Genomic DNA, 14,380 nt, shown 5'->3' on the forward strand with positions numbered 1-14,380 from the left:
CCCCTCCCCTCCCCACGCGCCCCCCCCCGCCCCGCCCCTGCCCTCTCCGCCCCTCCCCTCCCCTGCCCTCTCCGCCCCTCCCCTCCCCAGGGCTGCCCAGAAGCTCAGCCTGGCCTCCAAGTGCAAGAAGCCCCACCCGCCGCCGGCCCCCGCCGCCCGCGGAGCCTCCACCTACCCCACGGACTTCAGTGGGGTCCTGCAGCTGTGGCCGCCCCCTGTGCCCCCCTGCCTGCTCAGGGCTGCCTCCAAGGCCAAGGACAACCCCAGCAGCGTCGGAAAGGTAGGCCCTGCCCTGACTTGGGGGGTGACGCTGGGGGGTGGCGCGAGGCTGGGGTGTCTGGGCAGGTGCGGGGGTGGGAGCGGGAGATGGAGGGGATGCTTCCTTCTCCCGGGCTGGACCAGGCTGGAGAGTGTACAGATGGGGCGACGGAGGCCCAGGCCCACCTTGACGGCTCCAGGTGGCGGCGGGGAGCCTGGGAGACTGTGGTGGCCCTACAGGGAGCGGGTGGGAGGGTCTCAGGGGCACGGCTGGTCTCGGTGTGGGGCGGGACGGCCAGGGCTTCCTGGGACTCGGGTGGGGTCTGGCCCCAGGAGCCCCCTTGCCTCGTCTTTGTTGGTATGCTGCCCTCGGGGTCTGGGATCCCTCAGCTCTCCAGAGTCCTGGCAAACCCCAGCCGCAGGCTGACGTGAGAAGTCGGGGAGCAGCTGAGTCAGGGTGCTACCGGGGTTCAGGTGGGGAGCAGGCGCGGAGTGGAGAAGGGCCTTGCCTCGTCACGGGCTGGCTGCCTCCTGGCTCCTGTGGCCTTCGGCGGAGACCGGGTTCTGTCCTGGTCCCGTCTGGGTTGCCTGTGGCGGCCCCCCACGCCTGGGTCGGGGCCTGCGTGCGCGGCTCTGTGTGAGTGCATCAGCGGGGGGATTCTGTGCCTCTGGCGGGTGCGAGACCAAGGCACAGCGGGGCTGGGCCTGTCGCCAGGGCCACGCGGCTCTGGGGTGAGGACCGGACCCCCCGCCGAGCGTGCGCCCCGTCGCGTTTCCCTGGCCTTCTGCCCCGCTCTGGCCCTCCCTGAGAGTGGCGGCCGCCCCCCGGGCACTGGGTCCGGCCTTGCCAGCGCCCAGAGGCCCAAGCCCTGCAGAGCTGGGGGTGGTGGGCTCCACACACCCCTGGACTCAGTCTGTCCTGCCGCCTAGGACGTGCTCCAGGGGGCTTCTGCTCCTAGTGACGGGTCTGCAGAGGGGTCTGATGCATCTGCAGGGGGCGCCCTGCCCGGGCCTGAGCTGCTCCCCCGGCCCTCCTGCTGTAGCCACTGTACTCGACCTCCCGGAGGTCAGTCTCTGTGTCCGGACGTCCAGGAAGCCTTCCCTCACCCCATCACCACCACGCCCTGAGACCGAGGTAGACATGTCCCCCGAGCGCTTGCTGAAGTGGGGAGTCTGGGCCCTGCTTGGGCGGTGGGAGTGCCGGGGCCAGAGGCGGGACACCGCGAGCTGGCCGTGGGGGAGGGGCCCTAAGCAACTCTGGCCCTGGTCACTGGGCCCGGCCGGGTAGGGGCTGGGTGGCTGGAGGGTTGAGGAGCCTCGTGGCGCAGACCCTGCTTTCTTACTGCCGCCGTGTTACTTGGGGCTCCAGCAGGCCTCCCCGTCCCCCTGGGGCCAGGCCCCGCACCCGAGTATTCCAGGGCGGGGGCTCCTCCCTTCTCTCCGGCAGACCACCGCTGTGCCCTGGTCCCCTGCGGCAGGGAGCCCGTGGCCACCCGACCTGGTCCTCTCACCGTGCCCCCCAGAGCCCCCTCCCCAGCTCCCTGGATGTTATCTGCACGAATAGCACATAGTTAGAAACGCCTCCTGAAAGGCATTTAATACTGTCAGAGGAAAGAAAGTTAGATTACACTCGATTCCTGACATTAATGTGCCACTTAAGATAATTCATCATCTTGCGGTATTAAAGAAGACGGCCCCTCCCCCCAGGACTGCCTGGGCCGTCTCTTAGGAGTGGAAGCCCCTTTTTATGCAAAATGTATTTTTTCCCTACCTGGCAGCTATTCAGCGGGGCTTTGCAATATCTGAACATTTAGGGGGGAGACGTGCTTGTGCGGCGCGAAGACCCTGTCATTTCCCTGCGGTAGTGAGAGGTTTCTCGCAGACGGTGACCCGGGCATTTAGCTGGGACGGCGGAGCGTGGCGTGGGGCTGGCGCGTGCGATGTCCCCTCCCCGCCGGGAACGCGCTCCCATCCACAGGACCCATTTGGCTCCTGAAGCGGCCAGGAGCTCACGCTGAAGAAACGTTGCCCAAAATTACTGGGACGTGCACATTTTCATCTGCTTGGCAGTGGCGTTTGGAAATGAAATAGTTTTGTTCATGTCGTCAGGGAATAAGAGAATCGATTCTCCTCGCCTAATGGAACCCAGGTTCGGAGGAGCTCAGTAGAAAAGTATGTCTTTCCGCGTCTCCCCGGAGGACCCCCCTCTCCTTACGCGGCGCGATTTTGCATGTCAATTTGCCACATGCTGAAGGGACGTAGATGGTGCCTCGTGCGAACGACCCACGGTAAACCAATTTCGCCGGAGTTATGTATCTGTCACTTACAATTAAACCCGTGAAAAATATTGGCTCTGAGATGAGGCTGGTAATTTGATTTACACTGTACTGGAGAAGTCGGAGATTTCACCGGAGAGCGGAGGGCGGTGTCCTCCAGCGGAAACGGGAGTCTGGTGCCTTCTCCTGGGAGGGGCCCTCGGCCAGGGTGGCTTTGCCCTGTCAGCACCCGGCCCCCCTGGGCCACACACAAGATGCGTGGCCCAGGGTGTTTGTTCTCCACGCGGGTTTGGGGGTGTTTGCAGCGTAGCTTGTTCTGGGCTCTTGCATCTTGGTTCCTGGCCCCTCTCCCCTCTGAGCCTTCCGTTCCCTTGAGGGCCTTGGGGCTGGCGGTCCAGCCCCAGGAGCTGGCATGACGTGGGTGGGGCAAGGCTTGCATCTGTCTTTGTGTTTGGGGGACTCACAGTGGCAGAGGCCGCCCGGTGGCCTGTCGGGCCCTGAGCTCAGCCGAGCCCTGTCCAGCCCTGCTCTGTCCCCACCCCGGGCCCCCACCCCACCCCAGCCTCTGTCTCTCTGCCGTCTCCCCTGGCCTGGGGATCCAGAATTCCCGTCTCCTCTGCGATCATCCTGCCCTCTTCCTCCCGGGTTCTGTGCCAATGGGATTGCCTCTGGCGTCCTGCTGACCCGGAGCCCTGCACAGGCGTCCGAGGGGTTTGAGTCTCCCCAGGTGTCCTTGGGGTTCCCAGCGGCTCTGGGGCCAGAAGCACCAGATCCCGTTTCTCCCGAGGGCACCGCGGGCGTCAGGCCCGTCCCCCTCCGTGTGTGTGTCCTTCCCTCGCTCCGCAGCTCCCGCCCGCCGCCCGCCTGAGGTGCAGACGCGGGAGGATGTGCCCAGGACCCTGCGGCCTCTGGCTCGGGGCTGGGAGCTGGGAGGAAGGGCTCCCTGGAGGAGGTGAGGCTGGACAGACACGTGGGGGCTGGGGTGTGGGGCGCCTGTCCCTCCCCTCGGCAGGGAGTCAGCCGCTCATGCGGCCTGCGCGCCCCTCGGCCTGCCCGGCCGCGGCGCACGGCTGTCTTTCCGTGGGGCCGCACCTTGCTGTGCGTGGAGCCCGAGGTCGGGAGTTGGGGGGTGTGGGGAGGCCCCGGCTCTGAGGCAGCCCCTGTCCTCCGCATCAGGGCTGGAGGACACACCTTCAGAGGAGCGTGCGTGGGGTTCTGAGGGGACCCTGCGGGAGGGGCCGGGGCCTGTGCCTTCCTATCTGGTTGGGCCGGGTCTCGCTGCCCCGATCTGCTTGCCCCTCTCTCTCCGCCCCTCTCTGCTTGCCCCTCTCTCTCCGCCCTCGGATTTGGGGTTTGGGATTTCAGGAGACCCACTGGCAGGCTGTGTGCCACGGGTGAGACAGTCGACCTCTCTGAGTGCGTTTCCTCCCCGCTTCTGAAGCCTGTGCGGGCCTGGGGGGGTGGGTCGCCATGACGGCTGGTCCAGCGGGGGGCTGGCGGGCCTGGGGTGTGCCTGTGTGGGGTGACCCTGCTCTCAGAGGCCGCTGTCTTTGGGTTCAGCTCCCTTGGTGCTGTCTCTGCCTCGGAGTCAGCGAGAGGGTGTGGAGGAGCCCCAGGTGGAGGTGGGGTGCGCTCTGGGTACCGGTGGGCCGCCATGACGGCTGGCCCAGCGGGGGGCTGGCGGGCCTGGGGTGTGCCTGTGTGGGGTGACCCTGCTCTCAGAGGCCGCTGTCTTTGGGTTCAGCTCCCTTGGTGCTGTCTCTGCCTCGGAGTCAGCGAGAGGGTGTGGAGGAGCCCCAGGTGGAGGTGGGGTGCGCTCTGGGTACCGTCCTCGTCCTTCTGTCTCTCTGCTCACTGGGGCGGCTGGAGTCTCCTCCCTCCGTCCTGTGCCCCCCCGCCCCCGTGCTCCCCGTTCCGTGCTGACGTGCTCTGTTCCCGGCCAGCCTCTCCTCTCGCTGGCCCTCGTTTTCTCCCTGCCTGGCTGACCTCATATGGGAGGCGCTCTGGCCTGGAGCTGGGGTGCCGGCGCTGCGTTCCTGCGGCGGGGACCCCATGCCGGGGCCTGGCCCACTGTCCTGACTCGCGTGAAGCTCCTCCTGCCCTGTACTTAGCAGCCGCTCAGATGCCCGCCCTGCCCGCCTCCCCAGGTGAAGGTCATGCTGCGGATCTGGCCTGCGCAGGGGGCCCAGCGCTTGGCCGAGTCCACGTCCTTCCTGAAGGTGGACCCGAGGAAGAAGCAGGTGACCCTCTGTGACCCGGCCACGGGACCCCCAGGCAGCGCGGGCCCCCGACACGCCACCACGGCTGCCGTTCCCAAGATGTTTGCCTTCGATGCCGTGTTCCCCCAGGACTCGGAGCAGGTGAGGGTGACGGTGGCGGCCTCGCGGTGGGGGGGGTGGGGCGGGGGCCTTCTCGTGCAGAGCCAGGGCTGGGCGGGGGGAGGAGGCGCTGAGAGGAGGCCGGCCGTGTTTCCCCTTCCTCGCTGGCCTCCCCAGCCCTCGTGGTGTCTCCACCCAGCTCCTGGCCTGGTTCTCAGGCCCAGTTTTTCAGAGCCCATGCCCCGTGGAAGCTTTCCGAGTGGCGCTTCGTTTCCCAGAGATGCTCCTCCATGCGTCCCGTGTGTGCCGTGCACGCGTGCAGCATGGTCTGTGCCCCGCGTGGCTGCGAGGGCGCTGTGACTTCTGTGTGCGCGTACTCTGCGTGTGCCCGTCAGCTGTGTCTGGCTCGTTCTTGCTGTGAGCGTGTGTGTGTCCGTGTCCGGTCCATGTGTGTCGTGTGTCCACATGGAGATTTTTGTGTCCTTGGTCTTGGGTGCCCTGCCGGCCACCTCGTGGACTCACTCTCTGCATGTGATGAGACAGAAGTGGCGGGAGGCCGGGTGGCCGCCTGACTCTGTGCCCCTCCCCCAGGCCGAGGTCTGCTCGGGGACAGTGGCCGACGTGCTCCAGTCGGTGGTCAGTGGGGCCGATGGCTGCATTTTTTCCTTCGGCCCCATGAGCCTTGGTAAATGCCCCTTACCATCCCCTCTCTGCAGTTGCTGGGCGCCATTTCTGGGTGGGGTGGGGGGTGGGCATATCCCATAGGGGCAGCAGGTGGGCACCTGGGGCGGGGGGCTTGTGGAGAGGAAGCTGAAACCCTGTAGGCCTAGAAGCTAGAGCCATGGAGTGGGTCAGAAGAGGCCCCCGGGGTCTCAGTGGCCCCAGGTCGGCCCTGAGGGCCCCGGGCAGGGCCAGGGAGGCAGCTGCCGGGTCTGGCTGGGCTCTGAGGGCTGGTCACGCTGGCCCCCAGGCAAGTCCTACACCATGATCGGGAAGGACAGCTCGCCCCAGAGCCTGGGCGTCGTGCCCTGCGCCATCTCCTGGCTCTTCAGGCTCATCGACGAGCGCAAGGAGAGGGTGGGCGCCCGCTTCTCCGTCCGCGTCTCGGCCGTGGAGGTGTGCGGCCGGGACCAGGGCCTGCGGGACCTGCTGGCCGAGGTGGCCTCCAGCAGCCCGCAGGACGCCCAGTCCCCGGGGGTGTACCTGCGGGAGGACCCCGTCTGCGGGGCGCAGGTACGCCGAGGCCGCCGCGTGGGGAGCGGGGCGGCGGGCTCGGGGGCCGCGTGGGGCGGCGGCTCGGCCCCGAGCCACTCAGGCGCCGTCCCCGCCGTCCGTCCGTCCGTCTGCAGCTCCAGAGCCAGAGCGAGCTGCGGGCGCCCACGGCTGAGAAGGCGGCCTTCTACCTGGACGCGGCGCTGGCTGCGCGCAGCACCAGCCGGGCCGGCGGCGGCGAGGACGCCCCGGGCAGCTCGCACATGCTCTTCACGCTGCACGTGTACCAGTACCGTGTGGAGAAGTGCGGCAGGGGCGGAAGTAGGTGGCCGTGGCGCCTGCGTGGGGTGGGTCGGGCCGCCCTCCCTCTCTGCAGGACTGGCGCGGGCGCGGGCCGCGGGGCGGGGTCTGGGTGCCCCGGGCCGAGCCTTCACCCCCCGGCCCTGCGCTTTCAGTGTCTGGAGGCCGCAGCCGCCTGCACCTCATCGACTTCGGCAGCTGTGAGGGGGCGCCCGGCAGGGGAGGGGAGGCCCCCGGGGGCCCGCCGTCTCTGTCCTTGTCAGCCTTGGGCAGCGTCATCTTGGCCCTGGTCGGCGGAGCCAAGCACGTGCCCTACAGGTGAGTGGTGGGCTCCTGGCCGGGGCCCTGGGCACCCAGCCCAGCCCGCGTCAGGCGTGTCCGGCGTGTCTGTGGTCCCTGAGCCCCTCGGTTCTTTGCGCCTCCATCACCTGACGGGCCTTGCTGCCCGAGGGCTGGGGTGGGGGGGTCCTGGCGCCCGGGGCGTGGGGAACAGAGGTGGGGGTCAGCCCCGACCCCGAGGCTGCAGGCCTGGCCCTGGTCCAGCGAGAGGCCCACCTCCCTCCCTCCAGCCCTGCGGCAGCCCACGCGCCCAGCCTGCCACCCGGCGTCCCTCCTGGGCCCTCAGGCCCTGACCCCCGCCCCTCCCCGGCCCCCAGGGAGCACAGGCTCACCATGCTGCTGCGGGAGACCCTGGCCGCCGCCAACTGCCGCACCACCATGATCGCCCACGTCTCCGACGCGCCTGCCCGCCACGCCGAGACGCTCAGCACCGTGCAGCTGGCCGCCCACCTCCACCGCCTGCGTAGGAAGAAGGTCAAGGTTGGCTCCGCCTCCCGCCTGCCCCTCCCTCTCCCCGAGGGCCCCTGCCTGCACGGTGGGGCTGCTGGGGCCCCGCGTGCCCTGGGGTCACAGGGCTGTGCCCACACGGCCTTGCCCAGAGGCGGCGGGGCCCACGCTCGAGGTCGCCCCAAGCAGAGCCAGACCTGATCGCGCTGGGGGCTGTGGTTGTCTGGCCTCTCTCTGCCTGGCCCAGGGCAGCCCGGTGGGGTGCCCGTGGGCTGTACCCCTCCCAGGCCTGGCCCAGCAGGGCATGCCCCAGGCAGCCCTCCGTAGAGCCGGAGGGTGGAGTTGGGGGCACCCCGGGGTGCTCTGGGTCTGAATCCTGGGTTTGCACTTACTCGCCACGTGCTGAGGGCCCGTGTCCTCTCCTCCCCGTGACTCGGCTTAACGCTTCCTCGGAAGTTGCCGAGGAGGTCCGGTTGTGTTCGGGGCCTGAGACCTTTCGTGCCGGTCCAGTGCTTGGTGGGACACGGTTGGTGGCTGCGCTGTCGCTTCCTTCACCGGAGCGTGGTGTGTGCGGCTGGGGTGCGGGGGAAGGGGGGGGCAGGCGGGGAGGCCGCTCAGGTGGGCCTGCTCTGTCCCCAGTACGCGTCCAGCTCCTCGGGTGGGGACAGCTCCTGCGAGGAAGGCCGTGCCCGCCGCCCCCCGCACCTGCGACCCTTCCACCCGCGCTCTGCAGCCCCGGACCCTGACCGCCTGGCCCCCGGCTCGCCCGGCGACCCCGACTACTCATCCAGCAGCGAGCAGTCCTGCGACACCGTCATCTACGTGGGGCCGGGGGGGGCGGCGCTGTCGGACCGCGAGCTCACGGACGGCGAGGGCCCCCCCGACTTCGTGCCCATCATCCCCGCGCTGAGCCGCCGCCACCCCTCCCGGGGCCCGCGCGACGCTGACCACTTCCGCTGCAGCACCTTTGCGGAGCTGCAGGAGCGGCTGGAGTGCATCCACGGCAGCGCGGGCCCCCCGGGAGGCCTGGGCGGCACCAGCGGAGCCCAGGCCGGCCCGGCCCGCGGGGGCGGGAAGCCCCCGCTGCCCGAGGCTGCGGCCCCCGGGAAAGCCGTGGGCTCCCCGCTGGCCGCCAGCACGCCTCGCGGCAGCCCCGGCCCGGACACCCACCGGGGTGCCCCGGAGCCCTCCAAGGCTGGTGGGGACCAGAGAGAGGACGGCAGTGCCAGGCCTGAGCTGCCTGTGCCGGATGAGACCACGGGGGCCAGAGACAGGAGGCCGCTGCCCAGCCCGGCCCCCCCGCCGCCTCGGCAGCCGGGAGCCGGCGGGGCCCCGGAGGAGCCTGGGGGAGCCGACGGTGTGGGTGTGGCGCGGACACCCCCCGTGGGCATGAGCGGGCAGGAGGGCGGCCCCCGCCCGTCCGCTCGCGGCCGTCGTCTGGAGCGGGGCCTGCTGACCGCCACGGTGACCTTGCGGCAGCCCGTGGCGCTCAACGGCGAGGACGAGCTGGTGTTCACGCTGGCGGAGGAGCTGCCGCTGGGGGCGCCGGCCGGCCCCGGGCGCCCCTCCAGCCTGGCCAGCCTGGGCAGCGGCCGCTCCCTGCGGGCCCCGGGCCCGAGGCCCGTGAGCATCATCGGCTGCATGAGCGACGAGCTCGACGCGTACGCCTCGCAGGCCCCCGGCGGGGCCCGGGCCGGGGCGGCCGGGGCTGGCGGCGGCCACGGCTCCTCCATCAGCCCGGGGCTCAGCGCGGTCAGCGCGCGCACGGCCGACAGCCTCGGCCCCGCCCCGCGGCCCCCCTCGCGGGCCAGCCCGGGCCCCTTCGGCCCCGGCTCGCCGGCGGGGCCTGACCCTCTGGGCTCCCCGATCCTGGACGGCTCCTTGGGGGACAGCAGCTTTCAGTCCTCAGAGCACGACAGACCGGACAGTCCCGGCCCCGCCCAGAGCCCCTGTCCCACGGGGGAGGCCACGGCGGCTGCCAGCCGACCTGGCCGGGAGCCCCACGCCGCGTCTCGACGGGGGGCCGCCCCGGCACCAGCTCTCCACTCCAGCCTTCCCCGCAGACCGAGGACTCCCTCAGCGGCCGGTCGTGCGGGCTGCCCCCGCCTGGCCCCGGGCCCGCCCGGCCCTGGAGGCCTCTTCGAGGACCCTTGGCTGCCGCGGGCGGACGAATGTGGCCCGCTGCCCCTGGCCTCTGCCAGCAGGGCCCCCAGCCTGGCCCCGATGCCGTCTTGTGCCCGCAGGGTGGTGGATGGCTGTGAGGTGGGCAGGGCAGCCCGCAGGCCAGAGGCCGTGGCTCAGATCCCACCGCTGCGGAGGGGGGCCACCACGCTGGGCGTGAGCACGCCCTCCACAGCCTTCGGGGACGCCTCCAGCAGCAAGAAGAGTGTGGCCTCCAAAGGGGACCTCTGCCCGCGGCCTGGCGGGGGGGCGGCCCCCCCGGCCCCGCCGGTGCGCAAGTCCAGCCTGGAGCCCAAGAACAGCGCAGCGCCGGCCCCTCCCCAGGCCGGGAGCCTGGCTTGGGCCGGGGCTGCTGCCCTCCTCCGAGGGGAGGGGGAGGCCAGGCCCGGCGGCCGGGCCGACCACTCCGTCCCCAGGGCCACGTCCAGCCTGAAGGCCCGGGCTGGCAAGGCAGAGGCAGGGTGCCGTCCCGCCACTCACGGGTCTCTGGAGCGGTGCGAGGAGGGCCCGGCGCACGGCAGCAGCAAGGCCAGGGAAGGCCCCGGGAGGCCGGGCCGGGCCGTGCCCAGGTTGGGTGTGCCGCCTGCCAGCCCCACGCCTGGGCCCGCTCCTGCCTGTAGGAGCGGCCCGGCCAAGGGCGTGGGGGCCCCCAAGCCCCCCACCAGCGGGGGCAAGGGCCGCAGCCCGGCGGCCGGCGGGTCCAGGGCTCTGGGTGCTTCGGTGAAGCCGCTGGCCCCTGCGGCGGGCAGGACCCCGGGGGGCCCGGTGACGGGCCCCAGGGTCGCCCCGCGAGCGGTGCCTTGCGTTGGGGCCAAGGCCAGCCGGGGCACCATCATGGGCACCAAGCAGGCGCTCCGGGCCGCCCACAGCCGTGTCAACGAGCTGGCGGCCGGCGGAGGCCGCGGCCGAGGTGGCCCCCTGTGGGGCTCGGCCGACTCGGACAGCGGCAACGACAGCGGCGTGAACGTGGCGGAGGAGCGGCCGCCCGCGGGCCCGGTGCTGCCCTCTCCGTACAGCAAGGTGACGGCCCCGCGGCGGCCGCAGCGCTACAGCAGCGGCCACGGCAGCGACAACAGCAGCGTGCTGAGCGGGGAGCTCCCGCCCGCCATGGGCCGCACGGCCCTCTTCTACCACAGCGGCGGCAGCAGCGGCTACGAGAGCATGCTGCGCGACAGCGAGGCCACCGGCAGCGCCTCCTCGGCCCCCGACTCCATGAGCGACAGCGGGGCCGCGTCCCCGGGCGCCCGCTCCCGCAGCCTCAAGTCCCCCAAGAAGAGGGCCACAGGTGGGTGGGGCCCGGCCCCCGCAGGGCCCCGGCCCGGCCGCGCTTGACGGCTGGGCGCCACCGTCGTGGATCCCAGCGTAGGCGGCCCTCGCGGTTTCGCAGACGTGCCTGGGGCTGTTCAGGCTGTGGGTGTGTGCAGCCCCTGCCATCCGTAGACGCACCCAGCGTGCGCCCGTCTCTGATCCCCGCGCTGTCTCTGAGGCTGGCTCCCCCCCTCAGAGCGGGCTGGCGGGGGTGGGCCCACGCGGGGCACCCTGCTGAGGCGTGGGGAGCTGGGAGAAGACGGGTCTGGGGCTCCAAGCCTGGTGCCCCCCCCCCGCCCCCGGGGCTGGTGCCCAGCCGCCTGGGAGCCGCCTGCTGTGCTGTTCCTGCCTCCGTCCCCTGGACCTTCCGTCTCTGGGGACCCGGCTAGGGCGGGCCTGTTTCTCAGGCTGTGTGTGGCTGGGGGGATTTGGCCACTGGCTGATGTCCTCCCGGGGGGCGGGGGGGGGGGCACGCCCTGGCCGAAGGTGGGCTGGGAAAGCAGGAGGCCTGCGTGGGGAGCAGGGAGGGGCGTGCTGGGAGATGTGGGTGGTGCCACAAGCGTGGGCCTGGCTTGGGAGTCTGTCCGGGGGCGGGGGCGGTAGAGACGGTTGCGATTAGGAAGCAGCGTGGCCCCTTAGGGTGTCGGAGGCAGTCCTCCGGGGCTGGCGGGTGTGACCTTGAGGCTGCTGGCCAGTAGGGAGGGTGTGGCCGTCCAGGCGGGAGGCGGCTGGGGGAGGGGCGGGGGGACAGGAGCCCATCTGTTCCACTGGGCAGACGGGGTGGCCGGGTTTCCGGCCGGCGCTAGGCTGAGCGTTTCAGGATTGGGCGGGCCCCCGTGCGCTCTGCCTGTCAGGACCGCAGCCCGGCGCCCCCCTCAGTCCGGGGCCGGGGGTGGGGCCCGGCGTCTGCTCCCCCAGCGCCCGGCTCTCTGTCGCAGGTCTGCAGCGGCGCCGGCTGGTTCCGGCCCCGCTGCCCGATGCCGCCGCCCTGGGCCGCAAGCCCAGCCTCCCCGGCCAGTGGGTGGACCTGCCGCTGCCCCTGGCTGGCTCGCTGAAGGAGCCCTTCGAGATCAAGGTGTACGAGATTGATGACGTGGAGCGCGTGCAGCGGCACTGCCTGCCCCCCAGGGAGGACCCGGCCGAGGTCGGTCCTGGGAGGGCGGGGCGGGCCCCCGGGGTGTGGCGGGGCCGCCCACTGACCTCACCTTGCCCTCTTGTCCGCAGCCCTCCCAGAATGCAGAGAAGGTAGGAAAGGCCCCGCTCGGCCCTGAACCCCCGGCATCTCCCGATGGCCCCTGTGGGCCGAGTGGGGGGCTGGAGGGGTCCTGAGGCCAGCGCCCTCGTGCCCTGGAGTTACGCCGGGGTGTGGGCGTGCTTCCCTCCGCCGTGGCCACTCGTCCTGGGCCCGGGTTCCAGACAGGCACGGGCTGCTTTGGGAGCACGTGGCGTGAGCCCCCTCGGGCGGGGGGGGCCCAGGTCCTACCCCTGCCCGCCTCTGAGGCCCCGCTGTGCGCCGGCCCGGGCCCGGGGGGTGGAGCGAGGCTCACGGAGCCCCTGGGCGCGGGCCGTCCACCGTGCCTGAGCCCACCCGCCGCCGTCCCCGCCGCCCAGGGCCCGGCGTGCGTCAGTGCGAAGTTGCGGCTGGCCGAGCGCAGGCTGCAGCGGCTGCAGGAGGTGTGGGCCAAGCGAGAGGCGCTCCGCGAGGAGCTGGCTGAGACCCAGGGCCGGCTGATGGTGGAGCCCGGCCGCTGGCTGGAGCACTGTGAGTCTCCCCGCTCGTCCCCCCGCGTCCCGGGAGGCGCGGGCGCAGGACCCCAGGCTCCGCGCCCCACCTGCGCCCCAGTCCAGCCACTTCACCCCGCCCCAGGTGGGGACCCAGAGGCTGGGAGGGAGAGAAGCACTCCCTGGGCCCTGCGGGGACCGCGGCCTGACCGGCGGTCTGCCGTCCGTCCCTAGTCGAGGTGGACCCGGAGCTGGAGCCCGAGTCGGCCGAGTACCTGGCGGCCCTGGAGCGCGCCACGGCCGCCCTGGAGCAGTGCGTGAATCTGTGCAAGGCCCGCGTCATGATGGTCACCTGCTTCGACATCAGCGTCGCCGCCGCCACCGCTGCCCCGGGGCCGCAGGAGGTGGACGTCTGAGGCCGGGCACTGGGACACGGGGGAGGGGACGGGGGTGTCGGGGGCGCGAGGACGGGACGGGGATGGAGCGAGGATGTGGCAGGGGTGGCGGGGCGAGGACGCGGAGGGTCCGGTGGGACCCGCGGGTCTGGGAGGCGATGGCGCGTGAGGCAGGGGAGGGGCCGGCCGAGCACGTGGACGGAGGAGCGAGCGAGCAGGACACGGGAAGACTGTCGCCCCCGGACAGCAATGCAAGTGCCTTTAACCTTGGACTGGATTTCTCTCCTTTTTGCGTTTGGTGCTAAGGACTCAAGACACCAGCAGACGGTGCGCTGGGGCCGCCGGCCCGGCCGTTTGATCTGATCGCGCCTTCTTGACAGCCAAGCAGTTCCATGTAGCAAGACAGCCCCGGGCTCGCCGGGCTCTGGTTTGGGATTCAGGGTTGCTCTTCTTTCATAGCTGTTCTCTCTCAGCAGAGCCCGCCTTGGTGGTCTCCAGACCCTCGGCCTGCATGCGTTCTCTGCGCAGATTGAACCGGTGGGGTCTTCCAGGCGGGGATGGCCGACCCTCCTCTCCCCAGGACCTGCTCTGTTCTGAGGTCACCAGGAGGGCGGCGCCCAAGGGCTGAGCTGAAGGCACCTGGCGCCTTCTTCCACGGCAGGAATTCTTACCAAAACCACAAGCAACAAACAAACCAACACACACGAAAATCGGGGGGTGGGGGGGGGGAGGGTTTTGTAAAGGTTCTGTTAGGTTTGTATTTTTATATCGTTTTGCCTATAAATGAGGTATTTGCAGTCGGAATTTGAAGACAAATGATCTATGTTTTTATGGTTTTCTATGGAAGGTGTCCCTCCGGCCGGACTCTTTCTGGGGGGTCCCCAAGCAGGGCGAGGGTCCTGGGGAGGCACTTCTTGCCAAATGTAGACCAGGGGTGAGCCTGCTGACGAGCGGGACATTCCCGTCACTACGGGTTCTGTTTTCTGATCGTCGTGTATTTTCTAGGGTTGTCCCAGCCTTTGTACAAACGTGTAGATAATACCTTGCTACAGCTTTTATTTGTGAATAAAAGATGCATCCATTGTTCACGCGGCTCCTGAGTTCACTGGGCGTGCAGTCCTCTGAGGGTCCCGGGGCGAGGGGGCTGCCGAACGTTGGAGGGGATGCGTCCACGGGGTCAGAGGGTCGGGGGCAGCGGGGGACCCTCCCTCTGCTCACAAACCCGACGGCAGCCCCTGCAGGGACCAGCGTTGTAGGCGAGGAGGCACTGACCGGGAGGGGGTTCTCCCGCAGGCTGGGATTCAAGCCCCCATCTCCTCTCTGTCCCCCTCCGCAGCCACTCCGTCTTGAGTCGCCCCGGCTCTCGGGGTCCTGAGGCAGGGAGCCAGGGGCAGGGGCTGGGCTGATGGGAAGCAGCATTTTCTGGTGGGCTCCTGGCCCCCTTCCCAGAGGTTATGTTAGCTGGGGAAGTCCTGGCAGCGGCCATGGTGACGTGACCCCTCGGGAGACCCCCACCTGCCTTTCCAGGAGGGAGACGAGCAGACACTCCACGGGCACGTCAAGGTTCAGGACCCCCTGAGCTGGAGGGGGTCCCCGCCCAGCACAGCCACCCTCCCCACTCCGC

General features: G+C 70.6%; 1 protein-coding gene across 1 annotated transcript in view; it reads left to right on the forward strand.

Moving 5' to 3' along the window:
* The window catches only part of KIF26A (kinesin family member 26A), a 52,665-nt gene extending 39,860 nt beyond the window's left edge, over window positions 1-12,805 (forward strand). The window contains exons 6-15 of the mRNA XM_024130986.3: window positions 4,682-4,894; window positions 5,444-5,537; window positions 5,823-6,085; window positions 6,202-6,385; window positions 6,520-6,682; window positions 7,021-7,183; window positions 7,790-10,616; window positions 11,578-11,783; window positions 12,251-12,401; window positions 12,596-12,805. Of these exons, the coding sequence (XP_023986754.1) occupies window positions 4,682-4,894; window positions 5,444-5,537; window positions 5,823-6,085; window positions 6,202-6,385; window positions 6,520-6,682; window positions 7,021-7,183; window positions 7,790-10,616; window positions 11,578-11,783; window positions 12,251-12,401; window positions 12,596-12,777 (4,446 nt within the window). The 3' untranslated portion in view covers window positions 12,778-12,805. The remainder of the gene's footprint in view (window positions 1-4,681; window positions 4,895-5,443; window positions 5,538-5,822; window positions 6,086-6,201; window positions 6,386-6,519; window positions 6,683-7,020; window positions 7,184-7,789; window positions 10,617-11,577; window positions 11,784-12,250; window positions 12,402-12,595) is intronic.
* Window positions 12,806-14,380: the final 1,575 nt, after the last annotated feature.

Source organism: Physeter macrocephalus, chromosome 11 (assembly GCF_002837175.3).
Source record: "Physeter macrocephalus isolate SW-GA chromosome 11, ASM283717v5, whole genome shotgun sequence".
In the NCBI taxonomy this organism is placed as follows: Eukaryota; Metazoa; Chordata; class Mammalia; order Artiodactyla; family Physeteridae; genus Physeter; species Physeter macrocephalus.